The sequence below is a fragment of the Bombyx mori genome, chromosome 1 (assembly GCF_030269925.1).
Source record: "Bombyx mori chromosome 1, ASM3026992v2".
NCBI lineage: Eukaryota > Metazoa > Arthropoda > Insecta > Lepidoptera > Bombycidae > Bombyx > Bombyx mori.
In genome coordinates, this window is record NC_085107.1 from 1,884,671 (window position 1) to 1,900,558 (window position 15,888).

At 35.9% G+C, this 15,888-nt stretch overlaps 1 protein-coding gene across 4 annotated transcripts in view; it reads left to right on the top strand.

Moving 5' to 3' along the window:
• Bmptp-Z (protein tyrosine phosphatase) overlaps window positions 1-15,888 on the top strand; it is a 63,240-nt gene that overhangs the window by 36,416 nt on the left and 10,936 nt on the right. For all 4 annotated transcript variants that reach the window (XM_012695958.4, XM_012695959.4, XM_021352268.3 and 1 more), the window contains 4 exon segments: window positions 9,036-9,298; window positions 10,927-11,152; window positions 11,863-12,012; window positions 12,920-13,064. In XM_012695958.4, the coding sequence (XP_012551412.3) occupies window positions 9,036-9,298; window positions 10,927-11,152; window positions 11,863-12,012; window positions 12,920-13,064 (784 nt within the window).

Below are 15,888 nucleotides of genomic sequence, written 5' to 3' on the forward strand. Positions count from 1 at the left end.
CGATTCAGTAATTTCGTAGCGTATTCAATACAATCAAACAAATCTTTCCTCTTTATAATATTGATATAGATAAAGAAAAATAATTTTGCGTTCGGTAATGTTCTACATTTATATACCGGTATTTGAAATAAAAGCCACGGGCTCCACGTGCGTGTTTACTTAAAGAATCGCGTAAACGTCTAATACGTACTTAGGATAGACGGTAGTAGGAGCATTGAGGCCATGCAATAAGAGAAACAAACGGAAACAAAATAAGACATATAATAACATTTTTACTGGTGGTAGGACCTCTTGTGAGTCCGCGCGGCTAGGTACCACCGCCTTGCCTATTTCTGCCGTGAAGCAGTAATGCGTTTCGGTTTGAAGGGTAGGGCAGCCGTTGTTACTATACCGAGATCTTAGAACTTATATCTCAAGGTGGGTGGCGCATTTACGTTGTAGATGTCCATGGGCTCCAGTAACCACTTAAAACCAGGTGGGCTGTGAGCTCGTCCACCCATCTAAGCAATAAAAAAAAAACGTAAAAAAAACGTCAATTATTTCACAATGGTAAATTCAACCAATTTATTACGCTAAAATTTGCATGGAAACCAAACCAACTATACAATTTAATAGATTTATAATAGTAATTTAAAGTTATCTCTCATAATTTTGATAGACTAGGCTTTATGCTGGTGGTAGGACGTCTTGTGAGTCCACACGGGTAGGTACCACCACCCCGCCTATTTCCGCCGTGAAGCAGTAATGCGTTTCGGTTCGAAGGGTGGGGTAGCCGTTGTAACTATACTGAGACCTTAGAACTTATATCTCGAGGTGGGTGGCGCATTTACATTGTAGATGTCTATGGGCTCCAGTAATCACTTAACATCAGGTGGGCTGTGAGCTCGTCCATCCATCTAAGCAATAAAAAAAAAAAAAAAAAAGACTGCTATAAAAGCTACATATCAGCAATCACTGTTGCTTATGTTATTTTAGCTGTGCGCTATAAGATATTCTATAAGTATCCTAATAAATCGTATAAGAAAAAGAATATAAGAATACTATAATACTATAACAATATAATAAATTTTAACATAACAATAAATTTTTGCCAGGAATTTGCGAGAACCATCTACCTCTCATTTGTAACAATTGGTTTAAATATATAACGCATGAGTTGTTTTGTCACCGTGCCCCCTGATATATGGAAATTGAAACGTATTTATAAATTTCACAGGGTTTCTGATAACAACACAATTCCCCTTTTACGTACATAATACATATAATATTGCTTTTGTTACCAGTTTATTATGGTCGTGCCATTGTGTAAATTTATGTGCGGATATGCGGGAAGGTAGAAGAAAAATTAATAGCATTTAACTTAATTGTTTGCCGTAGTATCGATAAGACATTAATGTTTGTACATCGATAACGTCGTACTGGCTTACCTTGATGGTAGCGCTCCAGACAGATAATTACTTACACAATGCTATTCCGTCGTGATTGCAAACTAACCACAAAATCGAAGTTTACCCTGATAGCTTCATTAATGCAGTGCAGCCCCTCACTTCAGATATGCGCTGGACTATTTTAGTATTAGACTATTCCAATTAAAACTAGAATTGTCTATCCAATTTAAATAAAGTGAAGAAATTTTACGTAGTTCACTGGTGGTAGGACCTCATGTGAGTCCGCGCGGGTAGGTACCACCACCCTGCCTATTTCTGCCGTGAGACAGTAATGCGTTTCGGTTTGAAGGGTGGGGCAACCGTTGTAACTATACTTGAGACCTTCGAACTTTTATCTCAAGGTGGATGGCCCATATACGTTGTAGATGTCTATGGGCTCCAGTAACCACTTAACACCATGTGGGCTGTGAGCTCGTCCATCCATCTAAGCAATAAAGAAAAGTGAAGCATTATCAGTTCAAAACTTCAAAAAAACTTCGTTTTCGCTTACTATATTAAATGAAGTGGGGACGTTGGAAATAACTCTTGTTGAGCACTGCCAAAGCCAACGAATACTACAATTTGGAATCCCAATTGTTGGCATGTCAACTGCAGCACCCTTCAAACTGTAACGCGTGATATTCTCATGCCGAAGTTTACAGTTCAGTAGCACCGACCCGTGTATGCACACTACGCGATCTACTGACAGGACCCAAAGTTGGACACGAATTATGGTAAAAATTTGTGAATATATTACGACGGATGATTTGGGGAAGGTTAAAATAACAGATTCATGGCTGTACATATTTGAGCATCGTAATAACAAGTAAAAAATTAAATTGTATACAAATACTAGTCGTACTTACCCGCTTCACTGGGCATTTAAAATTAACATTATTATTTATTGTCATTATTATTAGTCCAACACTCATATAAATATTAGCTTATCCATTAAGTACATGTTTTTTCTACATGGAAACTCAGTTTCAAGTCAATCGGATGCATGGTTTAGTAGTTATAACGGAACATCCGTAAAAACCACTGTTGATTTATATATTAGTATAGGTTAAATAATATATATTCAATACAACATAACTCATATACATAAAAAACACTGTTACTATTAACGTTTACGTGATAAATTTTTCTACCTATTAACTTTAATATGAAACTATAATAAATATATGAACAATTAAAAACTGCTGCTCCCCTAGCCATACGATATAACGGTAATATTTTAAACACTATAAACATTGAAAGCCTTATGCTGCATTAATGTTAGCGCTCATCACGCTAATCTGTCTCCGAGGCCCTCCCGCCTGATATGGAAATGCATCCCAAGAGGAAATACCACGTAAATCTATTTGCTTCGTGTCGCTTCGCGTTTCAAACGGAAACCACTTGAAGTGAAATGAATCGTTTGATAGCCTCTAGAGGATTTCTGCTGAAATGTACTTGTAGAACAAAATGTCTACCGTCTAGTGTTTTTGTAGGCAACGGGAAACATTCGTCCAGCCTTGTGTAAAGCGGTTTTTCGGTGTTTTAACGCATTCGGTTTGATAGATTTAACCGTATTTATATAGTACAGTTGAGACTTGAACCTCAAGTCTCAAAGTGGCTGGTGGCACACATGTATGAGTTTGGACAACTACATAACACTAAGCAATAAAAAAAGGACTAAAAATCGTCATTGTCTTAGACAGAGAATAACTCTCATCAATGTGCTTTACAAGGACTGTATAAGTGAGCAAAAAATAAAAATTAATAATAAATATATTATGTAAACATTCACAAAACTTGTACAATGCATCTGCAAAGTAAAACTTTAACGAAAAAGTGTTTTATCAACATTAGATACGAAGAATTACTTATTGATTTATACGTACCGAATTTAACATGGTAGCTGAACGCGACATTCGTTTAATGTGATGGTGATATATTTAAAAATCACACGGCCGATCCCTCGGTAACCTACGACATTTCTATGGCGTACTTAACTCTACAAGTATTTTGAAAACTTTCGTAACAAATTAAAATGAAGGCACAAAGCAAACCAGCATTTGATTGGCTTTAGAGAGAGGTAAAAGGAAAAAAGAGTTAGTTAGACCCGGCTCGCTTTATTGGCCGATTCTTGATTTAATTTCACAGCATCACTCGCTAGGCCAATTTAAATATTTACTGAAAATATTACCGAAACGCGTCCAACCGCTTTGAAGCTTATATGGATCTACAAACACACATCCACTTTTAATCATATTTAATGGACTAACAGTAACCCATACCAAGTAACATTACCGGAAAGAAAATTGTGTAGAATTCAATAAAGAAGAAGGATTAAATTAAAATAAATAATCATTTAAAAAAACTAACAAAATACGCTTTTATAGAAAATCCAACTAAAAAATAGAAAATAAATTTGAATTAAAAATAGTGTAAGAAAAAATGATTTTATTGTAAAAAAGCGTGGGGTGCTTTTCAGGATATTATCAAAATAGCCCTTCTACTCATATCTGTTCATAAAATATTTATAACTACTGATACCATGTAACATTGTTATTTTTTTAAACTATTATTTATTTTTAATTTTTTAGTTGAATTTCAATTTATTCATTTTTTTTTCTATTTTAATTTAAATATTTAATTGTCATCTGCCCTTAATAAGTATACCAAATTTCGAGTTAATCCAACGTTTTGAAGGGGGTCAAAATCATGTTCAAAGATTCCGTTACAAACATACAATATACGTGTGAAGCTAATAAAAGCGTATTAATAAAAGAGCCATACGTAAGTATTGAATCAATATTATTGAGAAATAATATTGTTGAATTAACATAAAACTTCAACTTAATATTTACACTGATGTGCCTATAAATCGATCGTTTCATAATTACTAACGAACATGACATGGCTGACTTAGAGGAAACCAATGTAAATATTTAAGAATGCAACACGCTCAACTTTATTCTACATCCATGAACAGCCTCGTGCTTTGCAGGCTTTAGATGGGCAGATAAACCTATCAGGCTTAAACGGTTACCCAAACCTACTAAGGCCTAAATTTAATAGTGGATGATGACGCCCTAATTTTCAGTGGAATTATGGCTATTCAATCGAAAATGGCCATCATTTTCCCCTACCTCATCCTTGGTAGCCTCAAGGGCTATTTCAACTACGCGCGGTCTGGTCCTTAGCTCACAGCAGTTTTTATTCATGTTTACGACTCGTAGAGGCCTCAAGAACACCCTGGTGTTTTATTTGCCGCTACAAATTCAAAACTTATCATCATCAGTTAAAGAGCAAGTTACTTATAATAAATTCAGAATTATCATTATCACGATATACTCGTAGATGGCACGCAGATACCGTAGGGAATTAGAGCCATAACAATCTTTAGATCTGAAGCCACTTTGAACTCCAATATCGAAAAGCTTTGGTTTTCCTTCAGGAAATAGATAAGAGAATGATACGTACAGATTATGATATTCCAGTACTGGCTCTGAAAATTAATTGTTTATGAATAGGACCAAATGTTAAGGCGCTCTGAGTGAATCAAAATATTATTACTCAGCTAAAGAAATAGGGAACTGTACTTTCTTTCTTTCTTTAACACTATTTACACTTTAAATCTATATATTAAATACGTGAAGCAAAAACTTTGTACCACTTTTTACGAAAATTGCGCGGACGGAGGAGTATAAAATTTTCCACACTTATAGAGAATGAGTGCAGAAGGTTATTTTTTTTTTTTATTATGCATAAAAAGTACATTAAGTCAATAAAAAATCATTGCACATACTACCATGTATTTGACACACACACGCATGCATACTATTTGTTTATTGTCAAACTTTGTTATTGCTTATAGTCAGTGATCAAATTGAGAATAAATTGAATATTGTTTATCTTTATTAATATTTGTCTAAAGTGTAGTCTTGGCGAAATATGGGATTATAGAAGTATAATAATGTTTGACAATAGAATCATAATAGTGTACAAACTTATAATTTCAATAATTATAGTCGAATTTCGACTACCGTGGGACTACTAGTATATATTAATAAGTTTGATTCTCGTGTCAGGCGTAAAGTATCTGTTCATGTTATAGGTAGAATTAAAACTATTCATACATACATATGCAATACAAGTGATCTCGATATTTAACTATGTATGAGTTTTAAACCGACTACATACATTAGAATATTTTAACCTTGACCATATGTAGGAGAGCACCCTTCGTGATATTACTTATTAAAATGTATTAAAAATTGTTAAAAATAGATTGTATATTTATTAGGCTTACGATACGATATGCAAGCTTTGAGATATAACCAAGAGGACTTTTGTTTCCTGTCTTGTTTGTGGTATACTGTAGTTTGACAGCACATTGTAATAAAGGTCAGTAGTCAAGAAATTAATCTTAATATAAAATGTATTATAATATTATATTATATATTATAAAAGCGACGAGCCCGCGATGCTGAACGATGGCACAACCTCAAGAGGTCTCTCTACAAACCCCTCACGATCACCTTCGGCTTCATCCTCGCCGGCATTATAATATAATATACTTTTGTTGATTTGTCATTAGAGTAGAGAGCTAGAATAATCACAGACAAGCAGATCAAACGAAGTTTTTTTAACAGAGCTGAGACTCGAAATTCGCAAAAGTAATTTGCAATAAGATTAGAAAAATTGTACCGTGGTCTTATTCAATAAATTATCGAAGTTTTATGTACCGGCTAAAAGTTATTTCTTAAAAAATTGTCAATAACAAATTGTTCGATATAACTAAAACTCTCATTAACAGTAAGATAATTATCAAATTAGCCAGTAACAGTATTGAAATATGTACTTTTGACACCCTTGAAAAAAAATTTTGCTTTTGATGTGAAACGTCTATAGCCGCACACACGTAAAACCGATTTCTGGTGCATGCCTTGGCGACGCGTCGCCACGTTATATGATGTGCGGTGTGGCGACACGTCGCCATGCGCCATCGACTATGCGATTCTCTCTATGCTTTACTTGAAAACAAATTATTTTTTCGTAATATTTTATTTTATCATTATGACAAATTTAGTTCCTATCACAATCTGTTCTTTTCTGCATATTACTTTTACAAAATAATGTCCCGTGACGGCTCACATTTTTTTTTATCTCTTACTTGAGTAGACGAGTTCTAATTAAGTTACGAGTTAAATTAAGGTGTTAAACGATTACCGCAGTCCATAGACATCAACAACTTAAATGACGCAGACGGGTCCTTGAAACGTGAATACTATGTCTCAGTTTTACAGTACAACGGCTGCCCCATCCTTCAAATTGAAACGCATTACCGCTTCACGGCAGAAATAGGCAATGAGGCAAGTGATGGCTTTACCGCCAGTAAAAAAACGTGGACGCATGTATGAATGCTTACACCGGTATGCTTGATAACAAAAGCAGTATTTGAGGTAGATGCGGCGTAGTAGACAACAAGACGTGTGAACACTACTATGAGATAGACATCTACAACGTAAACGCGCCACCCACCTTGAGACATAAGTTCTAAGGTCTTAAGTATAGTTACAACGGCGGCCCCACCCTTCAAACCGGAACGCATTACTGCTTCCCGGCAGAAATAGGCAGGGTACCTACCCGCGCGGACTCACAAGAGGTCCTACCACCAGTAATTGCGCAAATTATAATTTTGCGGGTTTGATTTTATTACACGATTTTATTCCTTCACCGTGGAAGTCAATCGTGAACATTTGCTGAGTACGTATTTCATTAGAAAAATTGGTACCAGCCTGGGATTCGAACACCGGTGCATCGCTCAACACGAATTCACCAGACGTCTTATCCTTTAGGCCAACACGACGTCAAACTTTCCACATTACTGAAGATATAAATAATATAGATATAAAAATTTATAATTTGTAGGTTTTTTTGTAAAACAACCTTACTCGAAACAATTACCTTTATATTATAAGACTTCGTATAATCGAGGGTACTTTACTATAACATCCGTCTTCATCAAAATACGCTACCAATATAGACGGTACATGCTCAATCGAAAGATTAACATCAAGTTACGGACATTTTGGATTCATAATATAAAGTTGTTGTTTTTTTTTTACGAAAACATCTGAAAGCGGATCATACATTTAAATCAGAATGTGATGAGATTTCCCTTTGACGTGCATAATGTTTTATGTGAAATAATGTTGTTTACTCAACGCAATATTTAAAAGCACATATGTACGTGCATATGTACCTACGTTTTAAAGTAACTCAACTCGATTTTTTTTTATTGCTTAGATGTGTGGACGAGCTCACAGCCCACCTGGTGTTAAGTGGTTACTGGAGCCCATAGACATCTACAAAGTAAATGCGCCACCCACCTTGAGATATGAGTTCGATTAACGATACTTTGAAATAAAACAGGAATATTTTTCACAAATTTTCCATTGAAGTATATAGACCGATATTTTCATTTTTCAAAAGACACATGATGTATAACTGGTCCGCTCACGATCAAAGAACGAGTGGGATTCTAAGTACAATGGTCGAAATATTCAAACGCTTTTCGATCGGTTATAATTTCGTAGACAGAGCGTACTTACGGGAATTCACGAACGTATCTTGGATACGTTTTTATGTTTACATTCTTTGTTGGAGTTTAATCGGTTCGTTCGCCTTGTGCATTATTTCATACTAAGATCTGGAAATAAAATTGGATGCGCGAATTAATTTATTCAATATTCTCACTTTTTGTATCGGCACTTTACATTATGCATAACTTTCATGCGGTGAAAACTTGTCTTAAGTTATTGATATGATTCGTTCCCTCGAAGTATAAGCTACAAATACTTCGTTTTTTCTTTTTTTGCTTCAAAGCACTGTTGATATCTCAATAGATTTTTTTTCTTATTCTCCGAGGAAAGTATATTATTTCTACTATTATTTAGAATATCGTATTCCACTTTAAAGCATAAGGCCTCGCTTCTCATTCCTCCAAATTTTACAATTTTCTGAAAATTTTAACCTGTGACCAATCCTACTCTTCATGTTACCTTTCCTTAGGGGCTATTCCAACTAAGCGTAGGCTGGTAGGTGGGCTCACGGGCTCAACCTGAGATAACTTGCTAACACTGCTCCAAGCAAGAGCAGTGCTTTGAATCTCAATCTATCCGGCTATACACCGAGTGCGTTATATCTATGGGCGTAATTACCAATAACAAATGGCAATGGAACAAAAATCTATACTAATATTATAAAGCAGAAAAGTTTGTTTGTTTGAACGCGCTAATCTCAGGAACTGCTGGTCTCATTTGAAAAATTCTTGCTATGTTAGATAGGCCATTTATTGAGGAAGGGTAATAGGCTATAGGTAACATCATGGTAAGATCAATACAAAAGTGGAGCAGCAATAAAGAATGTTTCGAAATAGGGGTTTAAATAGCTCCTTAACATTCTATAATTAAAAAATATTTTCACTTTCTACGTAAATGAAGTGGGGGGTAAAATTTAACGTTATGCCAAAGTAACTATTCCGCGCGGACGGAGTCGCGGGCAAAAGCTAGTATATTATAAAACCATATAAACGGTTTTATGTTTTTTTAACAGATGGAAAGCGCTGATCGCCAGTACATCCTGACTCAGGGACCGCTTGCGTTCACCGTAGGCCACTTTTGGCTGATGGTCTGGGAGCAGAACAGCCGCGCCGTCCTAATGCTGAACAAGGTCATCGAGAAAAACGAGATCAAGTGTCACTGGTACTGGCCCCATGGAAACGGCGAACAGCACAAGATGCTGCTAACAGATGTGAATCTTAGCGTCGAACAGATAAGCGAGGAGGAATGCCCAAACTACTCCATTCGGGTGCTTAAGTAAGTTTAATATTATTATTATTTTTTTGTCATAAGTGCTAAGGTCTCGAAACGGGGTTGCTCCAGTGTAACTACTAAGTTATATGTATAATACCTACTAGTTCTAGTCTTTTTTTTTTCTACCTAAGCTGAGAGCTTTGAGAGGCTATTTCAGCGTAAACTTAACTAGTAAGTGAGCTCACGGGGCTCAAACCTGACCACGTTGCTAACACGAACCCTAGTAAGAGCCGTGCTTCGCAGAATCTACCACTGGATCGGAAACGCGACCCACCGAGAAGATCCGGCGAGAAACTCGGCTGTGTCTGAGGGGGAGTTCTAATCCTGATTCCAATACATACTTAACTCATACTTCATGTCATAGTCTGCTGCTGAAGATATTTGAAAGGCTGATCGATCTTTTGTATCAGATACGGTGACATGTAGCGCGCCTGCGCAAGATTCAGAGCTCATTTAAAAAAAAGCTAAATTTTGTATTTTGTTCAAAATTTATGTAACTGAACTGATAATAATTTTATTCATACTCCTGGATCCGTACTTATCGAATAAACAATTCTTGAGAATAATTTCTCATTATCTGAAGTACCTACACTTAAAAAATAAAACAACAACAAATGTCGTAAGAAGTAATTTCGTATAATTTAGTAAGAAGTCAGCAGCAACAGGAAAAGCTTACACGCGACGCTCCCGTCAACACTTATAGGAATTGCTTCGATAAAATTTTACATGGATTTTGAATCTTCAATTTTGCTCGAATTACCGATCGATTACACGATTTAGTAGAGCCACTGCAATGTGTATATGTATGCTCTTTAGCGTTTAAATTTACGTATCGCACCAAAAAATATTAGTCAATTACTCACATTTGTAGAAGGCACCAGACCTCGTGGAAGGTTGTCCATGCGATAGACTGATCAAATCAAGTCGGCTGTTGGTGGTTGTTGACAAGATTGACCATAAACCGGGAGGAGTGGCGATTTCTCGTGAAGCACATAGCATCTGCCCACAGCAATGATACTAAATGACAACCACGAGCGCTCTGACAAGAGTGATACGACAAAGAAAGAAAAACTCACATTTGTTTAGGCAATACAATGTTGGTTAAGTTTTTGATTACCGGGTGCATGTCATGGCCCCTGGAGTCTGGTTATCGGTTCTCATCGACATCACGAAGTGTATACCAACATTGAGGCACAAGATCAAAGTCTCCTTTGTATTCCAGGTTTGACTCTTTACTTGGAATTCCAACACTAACCCATGACTGCGACAAAACTAAGCAGGATGCACCTACACGCTTGCACGAATAGGGTGTATTCTGCCGCAAATCCCAACACTTAGATAACGTATAAAAAAAACATGTATTTCATAGCTCCAATGCAATGTGTACGTACCTAGATAGCGTGCAATTTTTTCACGGCTACTACAACATATGTATATGCTGAGCACTCCAACAACTATTAGCTGGGATGCCTGAAGAGGGATTGCGTATCTGTCAACCAATCAATCACATACAACAGCAGAACAGTATGTGTTAATTAATAGCGATTGATAAATCGGACAATTTCATTGGGGCGATTTCATTGCAGATTTCCTTTCGTTCCTTAGTCATTCCTCGTTCTTTGTCCGATAAGGCTATGCGATCTGGAGAGCTCCGAGAGTCGCGAGGTCATCCAGTTCCATTACACAACTTGGCCCGACTTCGGAGTGCCGTCTTCTCCTCACGCATTCCTCGAATACTTGAAGAAGATCCGCGATGCTGGCGCTTTGGAGAACGATGTTGGGCCAGCGGTCGTGCATTGCAGCGCCGGCATCGGTCGCTCTGGAACGTTCTGTCTCGTTGACTCCACTATGGTTATGGTGCGTATTAAGGTGTTTTGATCACGTAACTTTTTATTTTAGTGCTATTCACCTAATTTCATCTTAGAAATTAACTAGCTGTACCCATCCGTTTCGCTGGGCATTTAAAATTAACATTATTATTTTATCACCCCCACAAAGATTCTCATCATTAACGCCCCCGCAACTGGTGTAGGGAGTCCGACACTCATATAAATATTAGCCTATCCATTAAGTACATGTATTTTCTACATGGATGCCAAGTTTCAAGTCAATCGGATGCATAGTTCAGTAGTTATAACGGAACATCCGTAAAAACCACTGTAGAATTATATTATATTATAGAAAGTAATGTCGTAAATATATTTCGCTATTGCATAGAAAATTGAATGAGCTCACGGCAAATCTGGTGTTAAGCGCTTATCGGTACCGAAAGAATATCACAATGTGAATAGTGCCACCAAACTTGAGACATGAGGTCTTAGTTGCATAGTTTAATGGCTGATTGAACCTTTCAAACCTGGACGCATGACTGCTTCGTGACAGAAATAAGCAGCATGGAGGCTCAATGTTGAGGAGACACAAGGATTGTTTTAACTAGAGCAGCCATAAACCGTTTCATTCTCATAATATATTATAAATCTTTTTAATTAGACTCGAAGAACATTATTCATGTTCCACATACAAATCAACAAAACCGACAATTGTTTTTCTTGATTTATTCCAAACAGATACAAAAGGCCGATGTGAAGTCTATCAACATCGAGCACATTATGCTTGAGATGCGCAAGTATCGCATGGGTCTAATTCAGACACCTGATCAGCTGCGTTTCTCGTACGAGGCCATCATCGAGGGGGCGAAGAGGGAGGACCCCAACTACGTAAGTATCGTAGTGGTCAAAGTACACAGGACTTGATCAACATCACTACATAGTATAAAACAAAGTCGCTTTCTCTGTCCCTATATCTGTCCCTACGTATGCTTAAATCTTTAAAACTACGCAAGGGATTTTGATGCGGTTTGTTTTAATAGATAGAGTGATTGAAGAGGAAGATTTATATGTATAATAACATCCATTAAATAGTGGAGAAATCAATAATAAATTACAGTTTCCGAAGCGAAGCGAGGGCGGGTCGCTAGTCTGAAATAAAGGAAAAAGCGCTGCCTTAGGATATGATTTTTAGCTTTACGAATTCTGTACCCGATAGAGCCTAACGACTTATTTTGCATATAACCCGATGTTAGTCTCGCTAAAACTCGAGAACGGCTGGACCGATTTGGCTAATTTTTTTTGGTCTTGAATTATTTGTGGAAGTCCAGAGAAGGTTTAAAAGGTAGATAAATATGAAAATTTTTGGAATTAAATAAAAACAACAATTTTGTGTTTCCTTTGATGTGTCACCCGTCGGAAGGATTCCTTTTGTTTGTTTTAAGTTTATTTTATACTAGCGACCCGCCCTCGCTTCGCTTCGGAAACATTAAAACACACATGAAACAAAAAAAAAAAAAAAAAAAAAAATTAAAAAAAAGTAGCCTATGTTCATCAGGGACAATGTCGGCTTCTAATGGAAAAAGAATTTTTCAAATCGGTCCAGTAGTTTCGGAGCCTATTCGAAACAAACAAACAAACAAATCTTTCCTCTTTATAATATTAGTATAGACAAAAGTTTAGGTTTTTTATTTATCGATTGAGGCACTACGAAGTCTACCGGGTCAGCTAGTTTTGCATATAACCCGATATTGGCCCTACCTAATAAATTGTTGATAAGTTAATTTTCGTCCGACAGGTACCTTCCAATATGGTCGAGAGCGTGTACTCGCCGGTGACTGACGTCGAAGATGATTGTCCTCCTCCGCCTCCTCCGCGCGGTGAGAGCCTCTGTCGCCCTCCTGCTCGTCCCTTGCCCGCGATTCCTTCAAGCATGTCTCTAGGTAAGGGACCTGACGAACATCAATATACTAACAAGAATCTATATTTCACTCGATCTCTCCGCGGTGTGCTTAGTACGTGTTTTTTAACGTTCTCGATAGCGTAAAAGTTAACTCATATTTGTATGGAATAGGATCATTTGCCTACGTTTGCCGCTAGGGGCGCTGTTCCAATTTCATACAAAATTGGCTTAACTTTTACGCTATCGAGAACGTTATGAAACTCGCACCAAGCACAGACGAGACGCGATAATAAAAAAAAACGTTATTATTAAAACCTTAAACTCATATGACATCGAAATATTTAAAACTTTAGACACGTAAATAATAAATATATTTAATACGCATTGCATCGACTCACCCTCCGATGTAAACTTGTAAATCGGTTGTATTCAAAAAATTATATTGATTAGATTTAACAACGGTAAGAGATTGTCAGTTACAAGTTTTTCGATTTCAAACTTTCAATTGGCTGTTAGATAATTTTTTCCAAATCCAAATTATTTTCAAAATTATTCAATTTTTTTTTTACAATTTTTTTATTATTATTGGCACATATAATCTTTTTTTTTTCTAAATGGAAACGTAGTAACTTTCATCCGAGCTCATACGATTGTCGTGGTGACTAAAATAAAATTAAGACATTATTCATACGAAAACATATAAGTTATTTAAAAAAAAACTGTATTTTATTTAGTTAACACGATAAAGAGAGATTCATGCCATTTTTCATGAGTCATGCGAGTACATTACATTATAATAATAAAAACATAAAGGATATTATGTTTTCGTGATTACGGGCTGTTAATTCACAGTTGACAGCCCGTCAATAATACCATTGACTTGACAATAACCTGGCCGCATAACGGCTTCGACAAATTTAAAAAGTTCAAATTTTAAACGTTTATTTCATACTTAACAAAAATAATAATAATAATCAAAATTTTCTTCTGTACGGTCAATGTTAAAAAGCTTAAATGAATTGAAATTGAATTTTCTTCGCGTGATTAATGACTGTAACGTCATACGTCAACGTTGCAAACTCTAATAATTAAATTAATACATTATAAAATTTATTTTTACACTACAGTACATGTACTGTGACGTAAAAATGTGTTTTATACGAAAAATAAATTAATTAAATAAAAATAAATTAAAATTAAAATTAAATAAATAAATCGTTTATAAAAATATAAATAGCGTGGACCCAATAGCGGAACGTCACAAAAGGACCTCACTTCTCAAATAAAACAACGAACATATCACTTTTCTGTAATACGAATCTATGTGTGTTTTCTCATAACAATGATAAATAATACGTAATAATTGAAAACATCAGTAAATGAATATCGTATTTAATGTAATTCGTTGCAAAGCGATATCTGACTCTGTGAATTCTATTATTACATTGTATGAATAATATACTAACGAGTACACGACGAACACACAGGACGGTCTGTACGTCATTTAGAAAGTTTCGTAAAAAAAATCAGATTTAGATGATCGAAATCAACAATAACTTAGTTTAACATTTAAGGAAAATAAATGAAACAGGGAAACAAAATATCACAACGATGTCCTTGTTTTAAAAATATTGATATACAATATTCACTAGTTATTAGCATAAAGAACGTTTATCTGTATATCGATGCTTTTGCAGACAATTTGAAACACACATTTTATTTGTTGCAAGCTTTGATTACAAGAACCAACCCCGAATTGTCGTTACTACGAAACTAAAAGCTCGTATATTTTTCCGCAAAAATTAAAAAAATAGCGTCATGAAAAATCTATTTCGAATTTTCATAATATACCCAAATAGGTTTTGTTTAGGGGTTTTGTGTATCTATTACACCTAATCGTCTGCCGTGTCCGCAATGATATCTCCGTTCTTTAGCTATAATAACACTCCGCTTCAAATAAGTAACCATTCTGAGACTTTAGAACTCATATCTCAAAGTGGGTGGCGGCATTTACGTTGTAGATGTCTATGGGCTCCGGTAACCACTTAACACCAGGTGGGCAGTCAGCTCATTCATCCATATAAATAAATAAAATCATTAATAGGGAACTAATTCGTTTTGTATCTTTTGTACACACGCAGACTGTTTCTGCATTCGAAAAAGAAAGTAGGATTGAGTTTTTATTCATGAGCGCTCATGTACCGGTAACCGAACCATTATATCGCTGCATAGTTTAAATGTCGAATTTAATGTTGTATGCGCGAGTAATTATGCATTTTCATATAAATAACAGGCCCGTAGCGTTACACGATCGGGAATGGTCACTGGTTTGACGTACGTTTCAGTGTTGCCGCGAACTGTTTCATGTTAATCGAGCCGCGTGCCTGTTTCGGTGTTGTGTCTATACGCATAAGGTGCAAAATTGGGTAGCCTTTTTAATGGCTATATGTGTTTTCTGAATTTAAAACCTAAATTAAAGAGAGAAAAGGCTATTTCACGTTGAACTTCAAAGATAGATCAATCCGTTCTCGAACCACGCTTCGTTATTTTTAACACAGAATAGTAATGCATTTATTTATTAATGAGACATCGTACATATTTGTTGAATTCAGTAGAGTCGTGAACACCCAGTCAACTGGTCACGGAATGCGCTTTCTTATTATTATTATTATGATTATTATTATTTATAAATAATATTTTTTTATTTGACCTTTATATTTTATTCGTTTTATTACAAGTATTCTTATTAATTTGTATTGTTATGATTTAGCTCGACCAGATGGCGCGAGTGGAATCGACTAAAGCGTGGCTCGCGAACCGTAGTTAGAGTTATTTTTTCATAACAATTGTACTGTGTTGCCTGC